General features: G+C 47.9%; 1 protein-coding gene across 1 annotated transcript; it reads left to right on the forward strand.

The window, feature by feature from the left end:
- Positions 1–12901: 12901 nt before the first annotated feature.
- LOC124684268 (IAA-amino acid hydrolase ILR1-like 6) lies at positions 12902–18042 on the forward strand. Its single transcript, XM_047218616.1, has 3 exons — positions 12902–13429; positions 14248–14373; positions 16951–18042. The coding sequence occupies exons 1-3, from the start codon at positions 12932–12934 to the stop codon at positions 17758–17760; spliced, it is 1434 nt and encodes a 477-aa protein (XP_047074572.1). The 5' UTR covers positions 12902–12931; the 3' UTR covers positions 17761–18042.
- Positions 18043–20029: the final 1987 nt, after the last annotated feature.

Below are 20029 nucleotides of genomic sequence, written 5' to 3' on the forward strand. Positions count from 1 at the left end.
TATGGCAAGGGGGTTAGAGTACCCGCTACCAGTCGTTGACAACAACAAACACCTCTCAAAATGTTAATTTTATTATCTCTATATGATTTCAAAACTGAAAAAGCTCTAGCACATGATTTAATCCCCGCTTCTCCTCGCGAAGGGCCTGTCTTTTATTTTATGTTGAGTCAGTAAACCTATTTCCCTCCATCTCAAGCAAGCATTTTAGTTGTTGTGATCAAACCATTATATTGTGATTTGCTTCATCATGTCTTTTATTCTTCCTTGTTTAGTACAAGTTTTATCTTAATGAATATAGCTTTGCAAGTTATCAATGATTATGAGGAGACTATTATGATTGAGTATGCAAGTTGTGCCATATAAACTTTAACATGAGAGCGCTGCTCAATGAGATAAATATAATCTGTTAATTGTTCTCTCGACCGAGAACGAAGTTTGCCATCACCAACTACGATTTCTTATGCACCTTTATTTGTGATTACCTTATACTTGTTTCAAGTTGAATTATATGAGGAAGTTGTTTACTAGAATGTCTTGTGTGAATGAATATGATGCTTCTTGTCCGTATTTTATTTATCGACTCTTCACTCCATAAACATGTGGTCCTGTTTACCGAGTTCAGTCTCGCTTGGGGACAAGCGAAGTCTAAGCTTGGGGGAGTTGATACGTCCAATTTGCATCACTATTTTATATCATAATTTGCTGTTATTCATTGATATATTTCATATTTGGACACAATACTTATGTTATTTCATCTATTTTGCATGTTTCATCATTATTGGAGGATCAAGCACCGGAGCCGTGATTCTGCTGGAAAAAGCACCGTCGAACGCAATATTTCGGAAGATCAACCGTGCAAGGAAATTATACCAAAAATCCTATTTTTCAAGATGGCGAAGGAAGCCGGAAGGAGGAGCCGAGAAGGCCCAAGGTGGGGCCGACCACGAGCCGGCGCGGCCCATGGCCCGGCCGCGCCACCTTGTGGTGTGGGGGCCCCACAGCCCCTTTCGCCTCCTTTTCTTCGCGAAACCCTTCGTCCCGAAAACCTAAGCCACAGAGGGTACCTCACGAAGAGTTACAACCGCCTCTGCGGGGCGAAGAACACCAGAGAGAAAAGAGCTCTCCGGTGGGCAGGAATCCGCCGGGGAAATTCCCTCCCGGAGGGGGAAATCAACGCCATCGTCACCGTCATCGAGCTGGACATCATCTCCATCACCATCATCATCATCTCCACCATCATCACCGCCGTCTCCACCGCAGCACCTCGTCACCGCTGTAGCAATTTGGGTTTGATCTTGATTGTTTGATAGGGAAACTCTCCCGGTATCTATTTCTACTTGTTGTTGATGCTATTGAGTGAAACCATTGAACCAAGGTTTATGTTCAGATTGTTATTCATCATCATATCACCTCTGATCATGTTCCATATGATGTCTCGTGAGTAGTTCGTTTAGTTCTTGAGGACATGGGTGAAGTCTAAATGTTAGTAGTGAACTATGGTTGAGTAATATTCAATGGTGTGATATTTAAGTTGTGGTGTTATTCTTATAGTGGTGTCATGTGAATGTCGACTACATGACACTTCACCTTTATGGGCCTAGGGGAGTGCATCTTGTACTCGTTTGCCAATTGCGGGGTTGCCGGAGTGACAGAAACCTAAACCCCGTTGGTATATCGATGCAGGAGGGATAGCAGGATCTCAGAGTTTAAGGCTGTGGTTAGATTTATTCTTAATTACTTTCTTGTAGTTGCGGATGCTTCAAGGGGTATAATCACAAGTATGTATTAGTCCTAGGAAGGGCGGTACATTAGCATAGGTTCACCCACACAACACTTATCATAACAATGAAGATTATTTAGCCGTATGTAGCGAAAGCACTAGACTAAAATCCCGTGTGTCCTCGAGAACGTTTGGTCATTATAAGTAAACAAACCGGCTTGTCCTTTGTGCTAAAAAGGATTGGGCCACTCGCTGCAATTGTTACTCTCGCACTTTACTTACTCGTACTTTATTCAACTCGTTACATCAAAACCCCCGAATACTTGTCTCGTGAGCATTTACAGGGAATCCTTCATCGAAACTGCTTGTCAACACCTTCTGCTCCTCGTTGGGATCGACATTCTTACTTATCGAAAATACTACGATACACCCCCTATACTTGTGGGTCATCAGGTAGTAATAAATCATATGGTTTATGTATAAGACATCCTATAAGTTGCAAGCCTCATGCATAGTATACCAATAGTGCTCGCACCTTGTCCTAATTAGCTTGGATTAACACGGATTATCATTGCATAGCATATGTTTCAACCAAGTGTCACAAAGGGGTACCTCTATGCCGTCTGTACAGAGGTGTAAGGAGAAAGTTCGCATTGGATTTCTCGCTTTTGATTATTCTCAACTTAGACATCCATACCGGGACAACATAGACAACAGATAATGGACTCCTCTTTAATGCTTAAGCATTCAACAACAGATAATATTCTCATAAGAGATTGAGGATTTGTGTCCAAACTGAAACTTCCACCATGATTCATGGTTTTAGTTTGCGGCCCAATGTTCTTCTCTAACAATATGCATACTCAAACCATTTGATCATGAAAATCGCCCTTACTTCAGACAAGACGAACATGCATAGCAACTCACATGATATTCAACAAAGGTAAAAGTTGATGGCGTCCCCGTAAACATGGTTACCGCTCAACAAGCAACTTATTAAGAAATAAGATACATAAGTACATATTCTTCACCACAATAGTTTTTAAGGCTATTTTTCCCATGAGCTATGTATTGTAAAGGCAAAGAATAGAATTTTAAAGATAGCACTCAAGTAATGTACTTTGGAATGGCAGAGATATACCATGTGGTAGGTAGGTATGGTGGACACAATTGGCATGGTTTTTGGCTCAAGGATTTGGATGCACGAGAAGAATTCCTCTCAATACAAGGCTAGGCTAGCAAGGTTGTTTGAAGCAAACTCGAGTATAAAACGGTACAACAAGACTCACATATGAACATATTGTAAGCATTATAAGACTTTACATCGTCTCCTTGTTGTTCAAACACCTTAACCAGAAAATATCTAGACTCTAGAGACCAATCATGCAAACCAAATTTTAACAAGCTCTATGTAGTTCTTCATTAATGGGTGCAAAGTACATGATGCAAGAGCTTAAACATGATCTATATGAGCACAACAATTGCCAAGTATCAAATCATTCAAGACATTATACCAATTACCACATGAAGCATTTTCCGTTTCCAACCATATATCAATGAACGAAGTAGTTCAACCTTCGCAATGAACATTAAGAATAAAGCTAAGAACACATGTGTTCATATGCAACAGCGGAGCGTGTCTCTCTTCCACACAAAGAATGCTAGGATCCAATTTTATTCAAACAAAAACAAAAATAAAAACAAACAGACGCTCCAAGTAAAGCACATAAGATGTGACTGAATAAAAATATAGTTTCACTAGAGGTGACTCGATAAGTTGTCGATGAAGAAGGGGATGCCTTGGGCATCCCCGAGCTTAGATGCTTGAGTCTTCTTGAAATATGCAGGGATGAACCACGGGGGCATCCCCAAGCTTAGAATTTTCACTCTTCTTGATCATAGTATATCATCCTCCTCTCTTGACCCTTGAAAACTTCCTCCACACCAAACTCAAAGCAAACTCATTAGAGGGTTAGTGCCTAATTGAAAATTCATATATTCAGAGGTGACATAATCATTCTTAACACTTCTGGACATTGCACAAAGCTACTGAAAGTTAATGGAACAAAGAAATCCATCAAACATAGCAAAACAGGCAATGCGAAATAAAAGGCAGAATCTGTCAAAACAGAACAGTCCGTAAAGACGAATTTTCTCGGGGCACTTAACTTGCTCAGATGAAAATGCTCAAATTGAATGAAAGTTGCGTACATATCTGAGGATCACGCACGTAAATTGGCAGATTTTTCTGAGTTACCTACAGAGAATTCTACTCAAATTCGTGACAGCAAGAAATCTGTTTCTCGCGCGAGTAATCCAAATCTAGTATTGACTTTACTATCAAAGACTTTACTTGGCACAACAATGCAATAAAATAAAGATAAGGAGAGGTTGCTACAGTAGTAACAACTTCCAAGACTCAAATATAAAACAAAAGTGCTGTAGTAAAATGATGGGTTGTCTCCCATAAGCGCTTTCTTTAACGCCTTCGCCTAGGCGCGAAAAGTGTGAATCAAGTAACATCAAGAGACGAAGCATCAACAGAGGGGTTTGGAGTTTTCTCAACTATGCATTGTATCTTATCTATGAAAGTTTCAGAGGCTCCTTTTTCATTACTCTTAGGTTTGCTATTCTCATCAAACAAATTTTCAGGAACAAGCCAACCATAGTTATTTTCTAGAGCTTCATGCATTCCTAGGAGCTTGCAAGGTATTGATGTCTTAATATCCCCTCCATCATTAACATTATCAGTGTGCTTTATTCTATCAATGTCCATCTTTTCAAGGGTACTAGCAAAGTTGGTGTAAGAGCCAAGCATCTTATATTTAATAAAGATTTTTCTAGCCTCTCTTGCTACACCACCAAATTCTTTAAGAAGGGTTTCTAAGACAAAATCTTTCTTTTCTCCTTCCTCCATATCAGAGAGTGTAAGAAACATATGCTGAATTATAGGATTTAGATTAACAAATTTAGTTTCCAACATGTGTACTAAAGAGGCAGCAGCAATTTCATAAGTAGGAGCAAGTTCTACCAAGTGTCTATCTTCAAAATCTTCAACTGTACTAACATGAGTGAAAAAATCTTCTATATTATCTCTTCCAATTATAGACCCTCGTCCTACCGGTATGTCTTTTAGAGTGTACTTAGGAAGAAACATGATGAAATAAACAAAAGGCAAATAAAGTAAATGAAAGTAACTAATTTTTTGTGTTTTTAATATAGAGAACGCAAACAAGACAGTAAATAAAGTAAAAGTAGCAACTAATTTTTTTGTATTTTTGATATAAGAGCAAACAAAGCAGTAAATAAAATAAAGTAAAGCAAGACAAAAACAAAGTAAAGAGATTGGATGTGGGAGACTCCCCTTGCAGCGTGTCTTGATCTCCCCGGCAACGGCGCCAGAAAAAGTGATGTTGCCGTGGGAGTTGGCAATTTCCGTGGTGTATTTTTTCTTCAGTTCCCCGGCAACGGCGCCAGAAAAAGTGCTTGATGCGTGCAGTTAACACACGTCCGTTGGGAACCCCAAGAGGAAGGTGTGATGCGTACAGTAGCAGGTTTTCCCTCAGTAAGAAACCAAGGTTTATCGAACCGGTAGGAGTCAAGGATCACGTGAAGGTCGTTGGTGACGGAGTGTAGTGCGGCGCAACACCAGGGATTCCGGCGCCAACGTGGAACCTGCACAACACAATCAAAGTACTTTGCCCCAACGTAACGAGTGAGGTTGTCAATCTCACCAGACTTGCTGTAAACAAAGGATTAATTGTATAGTGTGGAAGATGATGTTTGTTTGCGAAGAACAGTAAAGAACAATTGCAGTAGATTGTATTTCAGATGTAAAGAATGGACCGGGGTCCACAATTCACTAGTGGTGTCTCTCCCATAAGATAAATAGCATGTTGGGTGAACAAATTACAGTTGGGCAATTGACAAATAAAGAAGACATAACAATGCACATACATATATCATGATGAGTACTATGAGATTTAATCAGGGCATTACGACAAAGTACATAGACCGCTATCCGAGCATGCCTCTATGCCTAAAAAGTCCACTTTCAGAGTTATCATCCGAACCCCTTCCGGTATTAAGTTGCAAACAACGGACAATTGCATTAAGTATGGTGCGCAATGTAATCAACACAAATATCCTTAGACAAAGCATCGATGTTTTATCCCTAGTGGCAACAGCACATCCACAACCTTAGAACTTTCGTCACTCGTCCCGGATTCAATGGAGGCATGAACCCACTATCGAGCATAAATACTCCCTCTTGGAGTTACAAGTATCAACTTGGCCGAGCCTCTACTAGCAACGGAGAGCATGCAAGAACATAAACAACATATATGATAGATTGATAATCAACTTGACATAGTATTCAATATTCATCGGATCCCAACAAACACAACATGTAGCATTACAAATAGATGATCTTGATCATGATAGGCAGCTCACAAGATCTAACATGATAGCACAATGAGGAGAAGACAACCATCTAGCTACTGCTATGGACCCATAGTCCAGGGGTGAACTACTCACACATCGATCCGGAGGCGATCATGGCGATGAAGAGACCTCCGGGAGATGATTCCCCTCTCCGGCGGGGTGCCGGAGGCGATCTCCTGAATCCCCCGAGATGGGATTGGCGGCGGCGGCGTCTCTGGAAGGTTTTCCGTATCATGGCTCTCGGTACTGGGGGTTTCGCGACGAAGGCTTTAAGTAGGCGGAAGGGTAGGTTTAGGGGCGACGCGAGGGCCCCACACGCCAGGGCGGCGCGGGCCCTAGCCTGGCCGCGCGGCCCTAGTGTGGCGGCGCCTCGTCGCCCCACTTCGTGATCCCTTCGGTCTTCTGGAAGCTTCGTGGAAAAATAAGACCCTGGGCGTTGATTTCGTCCAATTCCGAGAATATTTCCTTTGTAGGATTTACTGAAACCAAAAACAGCAGAAAACAACAACTGGCTCTTCGGCATCTCGTCAATAGGTTAGTGCCGGAAAATGCATAATAATGACATATAATGTGTATAAAACATGTGAGTATCATCATAAAAGTAGCATGAAACATAAGAAATTATGGATATGTTTGAGACGTATCACCAGCCACAGCCAGCCACAACAAAAAGGCCCTAGGATGTCGTGAGTTTAGATTCGGAAAGTGTTTTTGCCTCAGAGCTCGTTATTAAAAAAAGATACTTTTACATGTTATTAAAAATCTGAAAATAATTATGGAGATTTTCAGTGATATATCTCACAATCATGCAATATCTCAATCCGAAGTTCTTTTTATTTTTGTCTTAGACGAAAATGACAAAATCTGATATGTTTTGGAGATTTGAAAATGACTACCTTATCTACACGTTTGTCATTTTTGTGTAGCTAAGAATATAAAGTATTTGAAATTGATATTTTACACGTTTGTGGATACATCATTGACAAAATGCGATTTTTCAGATTTTTTTTAAAACTCGAAAATATGATTTTAGATTTTTTTTTTATAAAACGAGGAGGACTCCGAGCTAGTCATACCGCGGGACTAGCCACAACAGGAGGACCCCTAGCATGGCCGAGGAGGATATCGTGGCCATGGTGGGTGCCCAAAGTCGCCACAGACGGTAGTCACCCGGTTGCGAGGCGCTAGACATGATTAACGGGAGCAGCGTCAGGGAAGGCAAGGTGGTCGGCGGCGAGGCGAGGCGCGGCTAGGGACACGCCTAAGAAGGAGCGGCGGTAGCTCGCCAGGGAAGGAGAAGCGACGGCTCAACCGGGGAGGAGGAGAGACGGCCCACCAAAGGTAGCAGGGCTTGGTCCAACGGGGTTGAACCAAGTGCGGCGCAGAAATTGCAGTTGGGAAGAAGAAAGGAGGGAGGGAGGAAGGGAAGGAAGGAGGGAGGGTGAAAAATGAAAAAGCAAGACTTTGGTGGCGGGTTTGCCTTTGAGGGTTCTATTTGTGAGATCTCCCACGTGAGACCTTAAAATAGTTTTTCAGCTCTTATACGTGTTTTAATGATTCATTTTCACTGTATCCACTAGAGATACCCTTACATAAGATGCACATGAAACAGCAAAAGTAAAACATGGCGATTGAAAGCACCGGCACGGCCACGGCGCCGAGCACAGCTGACCAACCTCAACGCCACCGACGTCACGATGCTGATCTCAAACACGATGAGCAAGGAAACAGCCCCAAGTCAGCCAGGAGAATCCAGCTACCCAGTGGTTGTGACCCACGCGCGGCAGTTCCTGGATAAGATCAGACGCACAAAGGTCCTGCACATATTGAAAGGAGCAACCACGAACAAACTCTTACAAAAAAAAAACTAGGAACATACTCAGCATATTATTATGTACTATATTCTCCGAATCTATCTTAATGACATTCTTGGAAGAAATAATCTCCGAATCAAGCGCTCGCATGCTACTCGTGTTTGCAATCGAGGAATGATTGAACCTGGGACAGGGGCGGACCTAGGTTAAGCTAGCAGGTGTCACAGGACACCAGATCAAACTTGCTTTCTTTGGTAAATTTTAAATATTTGCAATGTATGACACCCCTAAATCTAGGTAAAAATTATGAGTAACAAAGAGAGTGACACCGGGTTCGTTTTCTTGTAGGTCCGCCCCTGACCTGGGAATAGTTTTCCTTGCGAATCTTCACCAGCACACTAGGTTTTCTTTTCAATTTTGCAAACACGAACGTTTCTCCACGAGTCGGGGCGTTCGATGGCAACGCTGCATCCATCCATCAACGCTTGAGACGCTGGCTCTGAGGACCGTGCTTCCATGGCAAAATGGGCGGCTAGCTGCTCATGCTCTCATCTCATTTTCTACCACGAGTTCAACGTGCGCGTAGCATGACGCCCACGCTCCAAGCGTCCCCCAGTTGGCCACGGAATCGGCGACACGGCGCCGGTGTGGTGTGGTGCACAACTTGGCAAAAAAACGATGGGCGGATCCCAGTGAGGTTCGACACGTTGTCGGATATGTGCTGCGGTTTCCTTTCGTGTGGGCGAGCACCGCCGGAGGTTGCAGTTGCAGGGCTCTGCGTCTGCGTTTCATCCACACGTTGCGCTGATTCCGACGTTTGATTGGCGTCCACAACCAATAGTGCTTCAACTGCTAGTGTGAGCAGTGAAGATTTTTTTTGATTACTAGCGGGTGGAAGTGGAACCACCGAGCAAAACGTGTCATAGAGCTGTTCAGGTTACAATATCCTCAAACAGAAAGGTGATCAGAAAGGTAAGATGGTAGTAGGTTATATTGCCTCCAATTTGAGGAAGATGGGGTGGAAGGCTTGAGCGCCGCTGAAAATTAAATTCTTTGCTTAGCTTGCTACACAAAACAAGATTTAAACGGGATCGCTTACAAACACGTGGATGGCATTAGATACCGGCGTGAACGCAAGTGCTACAGGAAACGAAAGAAACTACGTGGATCAGCTTCGACGGGGCGATACAAACGGACGTGGAGGGTCCATTTGCGACCACAGGATCAAAAAATGCGTCTATATCCCAGTCCAGCGGCTCAACGATAGTGTTCGACCTGTCCGTCCAGACCCAAATATGCGGCATTTTTGCGTCTGCGCGGACTGCGCGGTCGTTCGCACCCTTCTCGTACGGGCCAGCCTGGCAGCACTCAGATGCTTCGTCTTCAGCGCGGGTGGCGTGTTGAAGCTTTTCCGCGCCGCGTTAATGTCGCGCCTCACCTACCATACACGTGTGTTAGTGGGCGGCGTCGCAACGGCTTATGGCAGGGCATTGAAGGCTAGGTGGTGTCCGAGCCTTTATAAGGTCCGTTGGCGGCACCCATTTTCTCCACCACGCCATTGCCAGAGCCTATCGTATCCACCAGACCGACGCCACGGGGAAGAGTTGGCCGTACCGCAAGACGAAGAACGACCACGAGAAAAGTGGCTCGCGGTCCGGCAAGAAGCCGCAGGTAGGGCGGTACGTCCAGATCGAATTTGCGCGCCGTCTGTGAGAGGAGAACCGGAGGGTGCCATGGCCGGATGTGAGCCAGCCTAGAGGAGGCTGGTACCTCAACTACAGGCGCGTGCCGGTCCCTCCCGTGCCACGCGAGGTCCGAGAGTGCCGTGACGAGGTGCGTTGCCGCCGAGCCATCTTACCGGCCGACCTCTGAGAAGATCCAGCGTACGCGCTCAACTCCTACAACTAGATCTCGTTTGGGACGCGGGAGTTCGACATGCGCCGCCGAGTGGGATACCTCGGCAACGTCGACTACTTCGACCCCGAGCTCACCATGGATGACGACGACGGCGAGTACAACAACGTGGATGAGGACGCCGAGGAAGATGACGCCGCCGAGGCCGAGTACGAGTACGAGGCCTCGTCGAACGGCCATGTCCAAGGCCTAGACAACGGCCACGACGGCGGCGGCCCGACGTGGGATTCGGAGACCCTGCCGCCGGACATTAGCTAGGAGGAGGCCATTGCCATCGCAATGGCCAATAGCGAGCTCGACCAGCTCTCATTGTGGGGCGTCCTCGCCATCCAGCTTCGTGAGTCGTCGCTGGCGTAGGGGAGGCCGGCGACTCCTCCGACCACGCCGACACGTACCCAAGGGCGTGCGCCATCTGCTGCTCCTTCGAGCGCCTGGGATCCGTGGCCACCTTCACCACAGCCTCCTCCTCCGCCGACGGTCTGGCAGCATTCACCGTAGGTTGTCCTTCCTCCTCCACCGTCGGTGTACTAGCTCCCATGGCGTATGCCGGAGTTCATTGACCTCGTCAGCGACGGCGGCCAATAGTCTATAGCTAGGTTTTAGCGGGCCTTGCTGACCCTTTTTATTTTCTAAGCCTTTTGATGTATTATTACAATTATGTAAACTTTGGGTTTTCAATGGAAAACATGAATTATGCGTCGGACCGTTGGGAACACCCTAGACATAAACGGACACGCGGTCGATTTCGACCGACCCAACGCAAACGGATCATTCGTGTCTGTTTTAGTGTCTGATTTGGGTCGGGTCATTCGAGACTTGGAGATGCCCTTAGTACTGTAGAATTTCCCGGTTTTGATCAGCTCGTGTCGAGTTTTGCAGACGGCAGAAACACTTCCTGAAATAACCAATACACTGATACGGAAGGAAAACGTAGAAATCAAGCGAAACCATTGATAGGTGCCAGAAGAGAGACTGTCGATGGTCCAAAAATAGGTTCATGCGTCCAGCGTGAGAGGTAGACAGCGACCGCGGTGCGTGTGCCCCCACCCTGGATTAAAGGCCCTGCGTAGCTGGTACCAGTGGAATCGCTGTACGATCTGCACCGCCTACTACCTGCAACAAATTTAATGGATCAGACAAAAAGTTTGCAGCGGGTCGGTCTCGGGACAAATATGCAGCCATGTCCACCCTGATTCATTCGAAGAAGGGGATGGCAAATCTAGCGGGTCGACATATTTTCATATCCCGTTACAATGACCTTCCGGCGCCAACCGTTCCGCTAACTTTTCGTGCGACCCCTCGGTTCTTTTTCGATAAAGGGAATATATTAATATCAAAAGATACTAATTACATCCAGCCTCTGCAACAACGTCACACCCTAATGGTAGTACAGATGCACACAGCCAAAAAAGAGGAAAAAAAAACTAAGAAATAAAAGTCCCGCTACAGCCTTCTAGAGCTAGCAACAGCAATACAACTACCACCGTGACAACACCTGAAGTACAGACTCTCCAAAAGCGACGCCTCCAAGAAGGAAACAGGTGCACCAAAGACCAGTCGTCGCCCGATCAAAGGTCTTAAGATTTCTCCCTGAAGATAGTCCCCACTCTCAAAACAATGCCTCCAACAAGAACATTGCCAGGCACAACCAGTTAAGGCCCCTCGGTTCTTGCCCGTTAGTCCTGTTGTTTCCCCAATGGGGCCTCTACTTTTTAGCCCGCAACTTGTTTCACATCTTGGCCGTGGCTATAAGAAAGACGTCGTCACGGGGGTGGTTGGGCAAACCCTAGCTATCCGCCATGCCTCGCGGCAACATCACCACCTAGGGCAGGATCAGCGAGAAGGCGCGTGAGCGCTTCCGTAAGGACGCCGACATGTAGGCCCGACAGAACCGACATGAAGAGGTGGACGCGGAGAACTGAGAGATGGGGGAGAAGGCAGCGAGGGACAGAGACCGTTACAACGCCCACATGGAGGCGGCGGTGGTGAGGGTTAGAGCCCTCTAGGACGCCACGTGGGAGATGGTGAGAGCCCCCTTGGTGGCTGACAGTGCAGGTTTCATGTCCATGCCTAGGGTTCATCGTCGTTGTGTCGCCTCGGCGCGGTGCCGAGCGGAGGAGGCATTGGCAGCGGCGTGCCGACACACACCTCACTAAGGCTGGACCATCCAGCCACGCTGGGCCGAAGGACAACGACGATTAGACGCGACCGTTGTAGTCTAGGTTAAACTCTATCTAATGAAGCGTATTTTGTGTTAGTCAAGTGAAATCTGGCTTTGATAAATTTCTCGCCACTTACTTGTGGGTCTAGCGCGGATAGCCAAGCAATTTGAGGCATGTCCACGCTAACGCATTTTCAGCCTACATTTGAGCTAGAAATAACCGATTCATTACGTGTCATCCTGTTAGCACAGATCAAAACGGACAGCCCGCGATTCTTTTAGGTCAGCCTCGCTAAAGATTTGCTTAGATTACGGGCAAGTGTTTCCACTAATCATTGACGCAGCCGCCGGCCGGACTAGGTGCCGAAACCATGTGTCCCATGCTCTTATAGCTGCCGTTACTATATGATGATTTCTCTGAAGTCATATCATACTTATCTCATGCTTTTGAGCCAATCCGCCATAAATAAATAAAGCCATGTCGTGCTGCACACATACAATAATCATAAGTTTACTAATTTCGTACACCAATTAAGCACGGAGCTGATGCTGAAAGCAACACCACCTTTTTTCTTTACACGGATGCCGATAGCAACGCCTGCAACAAGAAACACAATCTAGCGGCAGCAACACCAACTGCCTCACTGTCAGGTGGGGCCCACGGGAAGCAAATAATGCCAGTGGTTTAATGGCTGATGGCAATACGAGCACGGGGCGAATTGAAAAGGAAAAGGGGCGCCGCGGAAAGGAAAAAAAAAAAAGGAATTCCACACGTGACAGGTGGCTTAATTTAAGGGATTTAATCCCCTCCCATGGCGCCACCATCGTGCACAGCTGTAGTGTTGTAGTGTAGCCCGCACACACGCGAAGCACAACGCCATGGCGAGCAGCAGGCATCCGCGCTCCGTGCTTCTGTTGCTGCTACTGCTGGCGCCGCTCGTGGTGGCAGTGGCCTCGGCGCCGGCGTTCTTGGAGGAGGATGTGGTTCTTGGTGTGGTGTCGGCGGCGAGGGTGGGCGGTAAGGGCGCCAACGCGAGCACGAGGAGGCCGGCGAGCAGCGGCCGCGACGTCTTCAGCGTCTTCAGCGGCGATGGGAGGCGCGACGACGGGGGTGGCGGGTGGAAGGAGGAGATCGCCGAGATGGCGGGGCGGCCGGAGATGGCGGCGTGGCTGCGGCGGGTGCGGCGGCGGATCCACGAGCGACCCGAGCTGGCGTACGAGGAGGTGGAGACGAGCCGGCTGGTGCGCGAGGAGCTGGACGCCATGGGCGTCGGGTTCCGGTACCCGCTCGCGCGCACCGGCGTCGTCGCCACCATCGGCACCGGCCGCCCGCCGGTCGTCGCGCTCCGGGCCGACATGGACGCGCTGCCCATCCAGGTACGTGAACACGTAGTGTTACGCACGTGCGCCTTTGGGTCATGCGCCCCATATACAACGATCGGCCCGTCATGCTAGATTGCAGCGCAGTGTCTTAGATTTCTCGTCGTTAACACCTTTTTTCCTTCTAAAGAATAGTATAATGGCCAGTTTTCCACTCTTTTTCCAAGCCTCGTACGTTTGTGATCGAAAGAAATTGTTTTGGGGTTCGAAGTGCAAAACACGATCGTGATCGTGGTTTGTGTCTCTCTTGGTTCAAGCAAGCTGCTGGAATTTAAAAGGTGGAGCTAGCTAGCTTGTGGGTGGCCGCTTGGTTACTGTGGACAGAACAGATGCGCCACCAATGCACGAACATAGTGTGTTCCTACAAAGATGAATGTTTCTCTTTCCCTTCGTTTTGTGCTGAACTCATAATTAAGTCGTGAGGTTTGATGATCAGTGTATTTTCATTTTGCTAATTCCTCCGTGAATAAAGAAAAGCTGAAGATTTAACTAAATTTAGATATATCTAGACATATGTTCCTAGTTGTTGTTCAGCGATAGTAAACAAAATCTACTTGATCGGGTTCTTATGAAGAGAGATCACACCTCGTCCGGGTGCCCGAAACGGCACCCGCCGTCGGCGAGCCGCAGGACGTGCGTATCCCCATTGCCATGCCAAAATCCAATCTTTTTGACGGACTGCTTTTCCCCTGCTTCCATCGCCTTTTGTCCCTTCACCTGTTCACCTGATCGAGATACTATCGTCACGCACGACACATAATCTAAAACCTCTTGTGCCTGACACGGCTCGGTTTCTTCTTCCTTGTGTGTTGCAGGAATTGGTTGAGTGGGAGCACAAGAGCAAGAACCCCGGGAAGATGCACGCGTGCGGCCACGACGCCCACGTCGCCATGCTCCTAGGCGCCGCAAGGATTCTCAAGGCTCGCGAGCGTCACCTCAAGGTATGGTGTAACCCACTGAACACCACCACCAATCGACTGAACTTTCAGTCAGCGGCCAAATATCTGAACTTTTGAGTGGCTATCCATCGAGTGTCATGGTCTCTAGCTGTGGCTAGCGGTTCCCGTCTGTCTCTACGCCACCCTTGCCGTGCAAGCGACTCTGCGCGTGTCTCTCCTCACGTACAACTCCTACCTAGCTGTGCTGATGGTGATCCACGGTTTGGGCGCGCTAGATTTGCTTTCGGGAAAAGGTCGAAACGTGCTTAGCTGAAACCATATCATAAGACTGTCGTGAGCCGCCCACGCGCGGCGTCGTAAAGTGGAAAACTGTCCAGCCGGCCGCCATCATGTTGATGCCAGCGTCAGGTGTCGTCCGGGACAGACGTTCGTAGGCACCGTTTGCTTCACTCAAGCTTTTCTCTTTGTGCGCGTGCCTAATTGAGGAGTCATTGTCTGAAGGCCCTGAATTTGTTCTCCTTTGTTTGATTAAACTTCGGTTCTCTCTGAATGCAATGCGCGCGATGCTGGCACAGCATTCCTTCAGTCTGCGTCCGCTGCTTTGGAAGCTGAATCAGATGCCTCCTGCTTAGCCTAATGTCTGTCTGGTCATCATGAATAATTCTCAGTCCACTGACACCACTAGCCATTTGCTTAGTTATCGGTTGACTCCCGAACCATAGCATTATGTAGTGACTCGTGCTAGCAACGAGCGTAACTATGATTTTTTTTTTTTCAGTTGTATACATAAAGTTGCAGCCGAGATTGGACTACTTTCACATCCCCTAATTCTTAGTCAACCGAGAACTAGTCACACCTGTATTTGTATTCGCCAAAGTCATACTAGGACTGTATATTTTCTGAATTGCCTGTTACCGCCACCTCGGAGTGAATGACTGCAGCAGGAAGGGTATTACTAGATCCCCTGGTGTAATGGGCTGCTGTCATGTCGACGTTGAATTTGCGTCGCCATGTTCATCAAACATGTCCTTGCACCAGCTACTCACTGTGTCAAACGTGAATGCAAAGTCATGCAGTAACCATAGTCGATCATTTGTCTACACCTGCACAGTGATAATATATATCTCGTGCCTGGATATTAGCAAAAATTCCAAACTCTTTTACTCCGCCGGGACTAGGGTCAGGCTCCCGTGTCGCTCCCTAGGGCGACACCGGGGCGATACCGCGCCGCCGCCGCCTACAGCCCCCTCCACCTGCTCCTCTAGCCGCCGCTGCCGCCGGCCCTTGCCGCGGTGGCGGCGGGCCCAGCCCCCGAAGGTGGACTGGGGTGGTGGACGCCGGAGATCTGCGCCATGGCTGCTAGGGCGGTGGTGGCGGCTCATCTGCGTGCGGCCGACCAGGGCGGCGCCCCGGTCGGGGTGGTGGCGGAGACTCTCCTCCGGCGGCGCCTTGTTCGGCGGTGAAGATCTGGGCCAGATTGGGTGGCGTTGGGGAAAACTCCAGATCTTGATCTAGGTGATTCCCGTGCTGCCTATCCGGTCCTCTTCGCTGCATGCTTGGGCCGGTTCTGGGCGGGGTCGACCCTGATTCGTCGTCGCCGTTCTCGTTGCTGCCTCATGGCCGCTGGTAGAGTGCGGCGTCCGCGGCGGAGAAGGTTGCCGGCGGGTGGCGGCGAGGGGGCCTGCCGTTCTGCCTAATAAAGGTGGCAGTCCTAGGGTTTCTCTCGCGCCAAGTGAAGATCGTTCGGAAGCTTCTTCCCACCGAGCTTGCTGGATTGTCGTGTTCCGGAAGGTTCTGCCGGCGAAATTCATTGTGCGATCAATGCCCGAAGATTGCTCGGATTGGGTGTTTTCGGTCGAGCGCACCCATGTTTTTTATCCGACCGTTTGGTTTCGGAGGGAGCGCTTCGAAGCTCTGCTGGCTGTTAATATCATGGAGCTTGTTTCTTTCCATGGTGCCGGCGGAGAAGGTCATGAAAGTCAAGATTGGTGGAAGAGCAATGGTGGTCGGATCTTGGTGGTGAGATGGAACCGGCTTGGTGTTCCGGGCTTCACGGCAGCGGTATGAAAGTGGGGGCGACAACACAGGTGAAGTTCGAGTCCTACCTTTCGGGGTGAAAACCCAAGGTCCGGCCTTAACTGGTTGTGCCTGGCAATGACCTTGTTGGAGGCATTGTTTTGAGAGCGGGGACTATCTTCAGGGTGAAAACCTAAGATCTTTGATCGGGCGACGACGGTGTTAGAGCACTGTTCCCTTCTGAAGGCGTTGTTTTTGGAGAGTCTGTATTTCAGGTGTTGTCTTGGTGGTGGATGTATTGCTGTTGTTAGGCCCGAGATACTGTAGCGGGACTTTTGTTTCTTAGTTTTCTTTTTCTTTTTGTTGGCTGTGTGCATCCGTAGTGCCATTAGGGTGGTGCGTTGTTGCAGAGGCTGGGTGTAATTAGTATCTTTTGATATTAATATATTCCCTTTATCGAAAAAAATGCTCAAACTAAAATCATCTCTGCAGTCAGGTTAAAGACAATACATAATGCCTGTGAATTCAGAAATTCAGTCAACCAAGAAGCTAATCGTAGTGGTAATTAGTCATTGGTACATCCATGACATTGGTTTCTTGCAGGGTACGGTGAAGCTGCTGTTCCAGCCGGCGGAGGAGTCGGGCGCGGGCGCGAAGCGGATGATCGACGACGGCGCGCTGGAGGGCGTGGAGGCGATCTTCGCCGTGCACGTGTCGCACGAGCACCCGACCTCCGTGATCGGGTCGCGAACGGGCGCGCTCCTCGCCGGCTGCGGCTTCTTCAAGGCGCTGATCCGCGGCGGCCGCGACCCCGTCCTGACCGCCGCCTCCGCCGTGATCAGCCTGCAGAGCCTCGTGTCCCGCGAGGCCGACCCGCTGGACTCGCAGGTGGTCTCCGTCGCCGTCGTCAACAGCGACGACGGCGGTCATGGGACGTTCGCGCTGGGCGGCACGTTCCGGGCCTTCTCGAACGCGAGCTTCTACCGGCTGCGGCAGCGGATCGAGGAGGTGATCACGCTGCAGGCGCGGGTGCACGGCGCCGACGCCGCCGTGGACTTCTTCGAGGACCAGAGCTTCTACCCGCCGACCGTGAACGACCCGCGGATGTACGGCCACGTCAAGGCGGTGGCGACGGAGCTGCTCGGGGAGGGGAGGTACCGCGACGTGCCGCCGATGATGGGCGCCGAGGACTTCGCGTTCTACTCCCAGGCCGTCCCCGCGGGGTTCTACTACGTCGGCGTGCGGAACGAGACGCTGGGGTCCGTGCACACGGGCCACTCGCCCTACTTCATGATCGACGAGGACGTGCTCCCCACCGGCGCCGCCGTGCACGCCGCCATCGCCGAGAGGTACCTCGCCCTCGCCGGCACCCTGTCGTCGTCGTCCTCGGACCCGGTCGAACAGGAGTTGTGACGCCATTCAGTTCCGTTTTCAGCGCGGGAATGACGTTGCGCGCGCTCGCGAAAATTGGTGGCTCTCTCGGCCGATCACGCCGTGGTCTGGGCTGTTAACTTTTTTTTTTCCTTGCTCGTAGTGTTGGGATTGAGACGCCGTCTCGGTTTGATTACCTTTGTGGCCTTGTGCCAGTGACGCATCGGCACTTTGAGCGCGCGTGTTTCTGCTGCCGCGCGAGCAGGGATTTGCGAGGGAAAAAAATGATGAATTGAGCAATCGGTAAATATGTAGCATGATGAAAATAGAAGATCTACCTTGTTGAGAAAAAAGATAAACATAGAAGGATGTTTTCTGGCATGTGAAAAATAAGGAAGGAAAGTATTATTTGGTAAAATGGAGAAGGATATGTAGATCTGAACGAAAGGCTGGTTTGGGTGGATCTGAGGAAACAAAACAAAAAAACAGTGGTTGAAGTTGGAAATCAAAAAAAGTTTATGTCAAGATATTATTACAGGCAAATATTTTTCAATCCTTTTATTCTTGACACCACGGAAGGCGGGGCTCATTTTTCTAGAGATTTCAGATTTGATAAAAAAATTGAAGGAAGAATCTTTTCTGATGAGAGTTTCCAAGATTTGGTCCCAATCTATGGGGGGAAATGACAGCCTCGAGGCCCTGTAGATTGAAAAAAAATGTCAAGAAAGAACTAAAAACATGGGACGCTAATTTGAGAGGTCACGATAAAAAATATCTCTTTCAAGAGTTAGCTGAGCTAGAAGACATGGAGAAAAAATCCATGCTGTCCCGGGATCTGTTGATGAGGAAAACTAAAATTCAGGAGGAATTAATGAAATTTATGAGAATGAAGAGAACTCCTTTTGTCTCGTGCAACAAAAATTCTACAAGCACCTATTTTTGCCCCAAAATTCATCCCATCCAAGGTTAAGATATGATGTGTGGATTGAAGATGGAAAACTAGATGATTCCTACAAACAAGAAATTGACAAAGAATTCATGAAGGAAGAGGTCCAGAATGTGATTGATCATATGGAAAAAATAAAGCTTGATGGGTTTCCTATTGATTTTTTTTCAAAAGTGGTGGGATATTATCAAAGGTGATATGATGACAATGTTTTCTGATTTCCATCAACACAAGATCAGATTGAGCTGGTATTATTACTCTAATTCCAAAACATGATAATGCCACAGTTATACAGAAGTTCAGGCCCATCTGCTTGCTCCAGGTGTTATTCGAAATTGTTACAAATGTACTGACTGTCAGGGTTGAACCTCTGATTCAAAAGCTTATTGACTTTTGTCAAAATGCTTTCATCGATGGAAGATTTATATTTGATGGAGTGATACTACTGCAAGAAATTCTCAAAGAAACAAAGTACGACAAACAACATGGGTAGTCTTGAAATTTGACTTTAAAATCATAAGATAAAGTTAATTAAAATTTCTTGTTTGACTAATGTAGACAAAAAGGTTTTGGTGACAACTGTTATTGTGGATTTAAAATGTTGTCTATGATGGCACTTTAAGTGTCAAAGTCCATGATTGTGTGCGTCCCCACTTGGGCAGTTTGAAAGACGTAAGGCAAGGTGATCCTTTTGCACCATCTTTGTTTAATTTGGTTGTCAACTGTCTCTCCAAAATAGTTCAAAAATCCCAATAGAGCGGTCTGGTCAAAGGTTTGGATGATAAGTGTTTTCATTTTACAATATGCATATGACACAATAAACTTTTTATCCAGCATAATTTGAAGAGTGCTAGGTATCTGAAAGTTATGTTATATATTTTTGAATCCATGTCTAGTTTAAAAATTAACTTTGAAAAAAGTGAGGTGCTCCTTATTCAGAATGATGATACAAAGTTGTAGATGTTGTTGACTGCCAAAACCCACCGGCGGGCAGCGGCCTTGTCAACACCGTAGAGCCGGGAAGAGCCTAGAGCTGCGGCTGGCTGAGACCCCTCCGAGCGACGGCCCGCAATGCTCTTCTGGTCACACGCGGCGTTGCGAAGTGCAGGGCGTGCCACCCGACCTATACCTGGTCGGGAAGGTGATGAGGATGCCTCGCTTAGTTTCCTGCAGGGCATACATGTAAACGTTAAATACGAGCCTCGATCGGCTCTCGGGTTATCCTGTGAATCGGCTCAAAGAGCCGATCCACCCATGATCCGTACGGGGTGCACGAATACTTGGTGGTCCTGCTTGATCAAGATGAAGCTAATGAGATCTACGACGATTTAGGGTTTTCACCGCATAATCGGATCATCCTACTCC

This window comes from Lolium rigidum, chromosome 1 (assembly GCF_022539505.1).
Source record: "Lolium rigidum isolate FL_2022 chromosome 1, APGP_CSIRO_Lrig_0.1, whole genome shotgun sequence".
NCBI lineage: Eukaryota > Viridiplantae > Streptophyta > Magnoliopsida > Poales > Poaceae > Lolium > Lolium rigidum.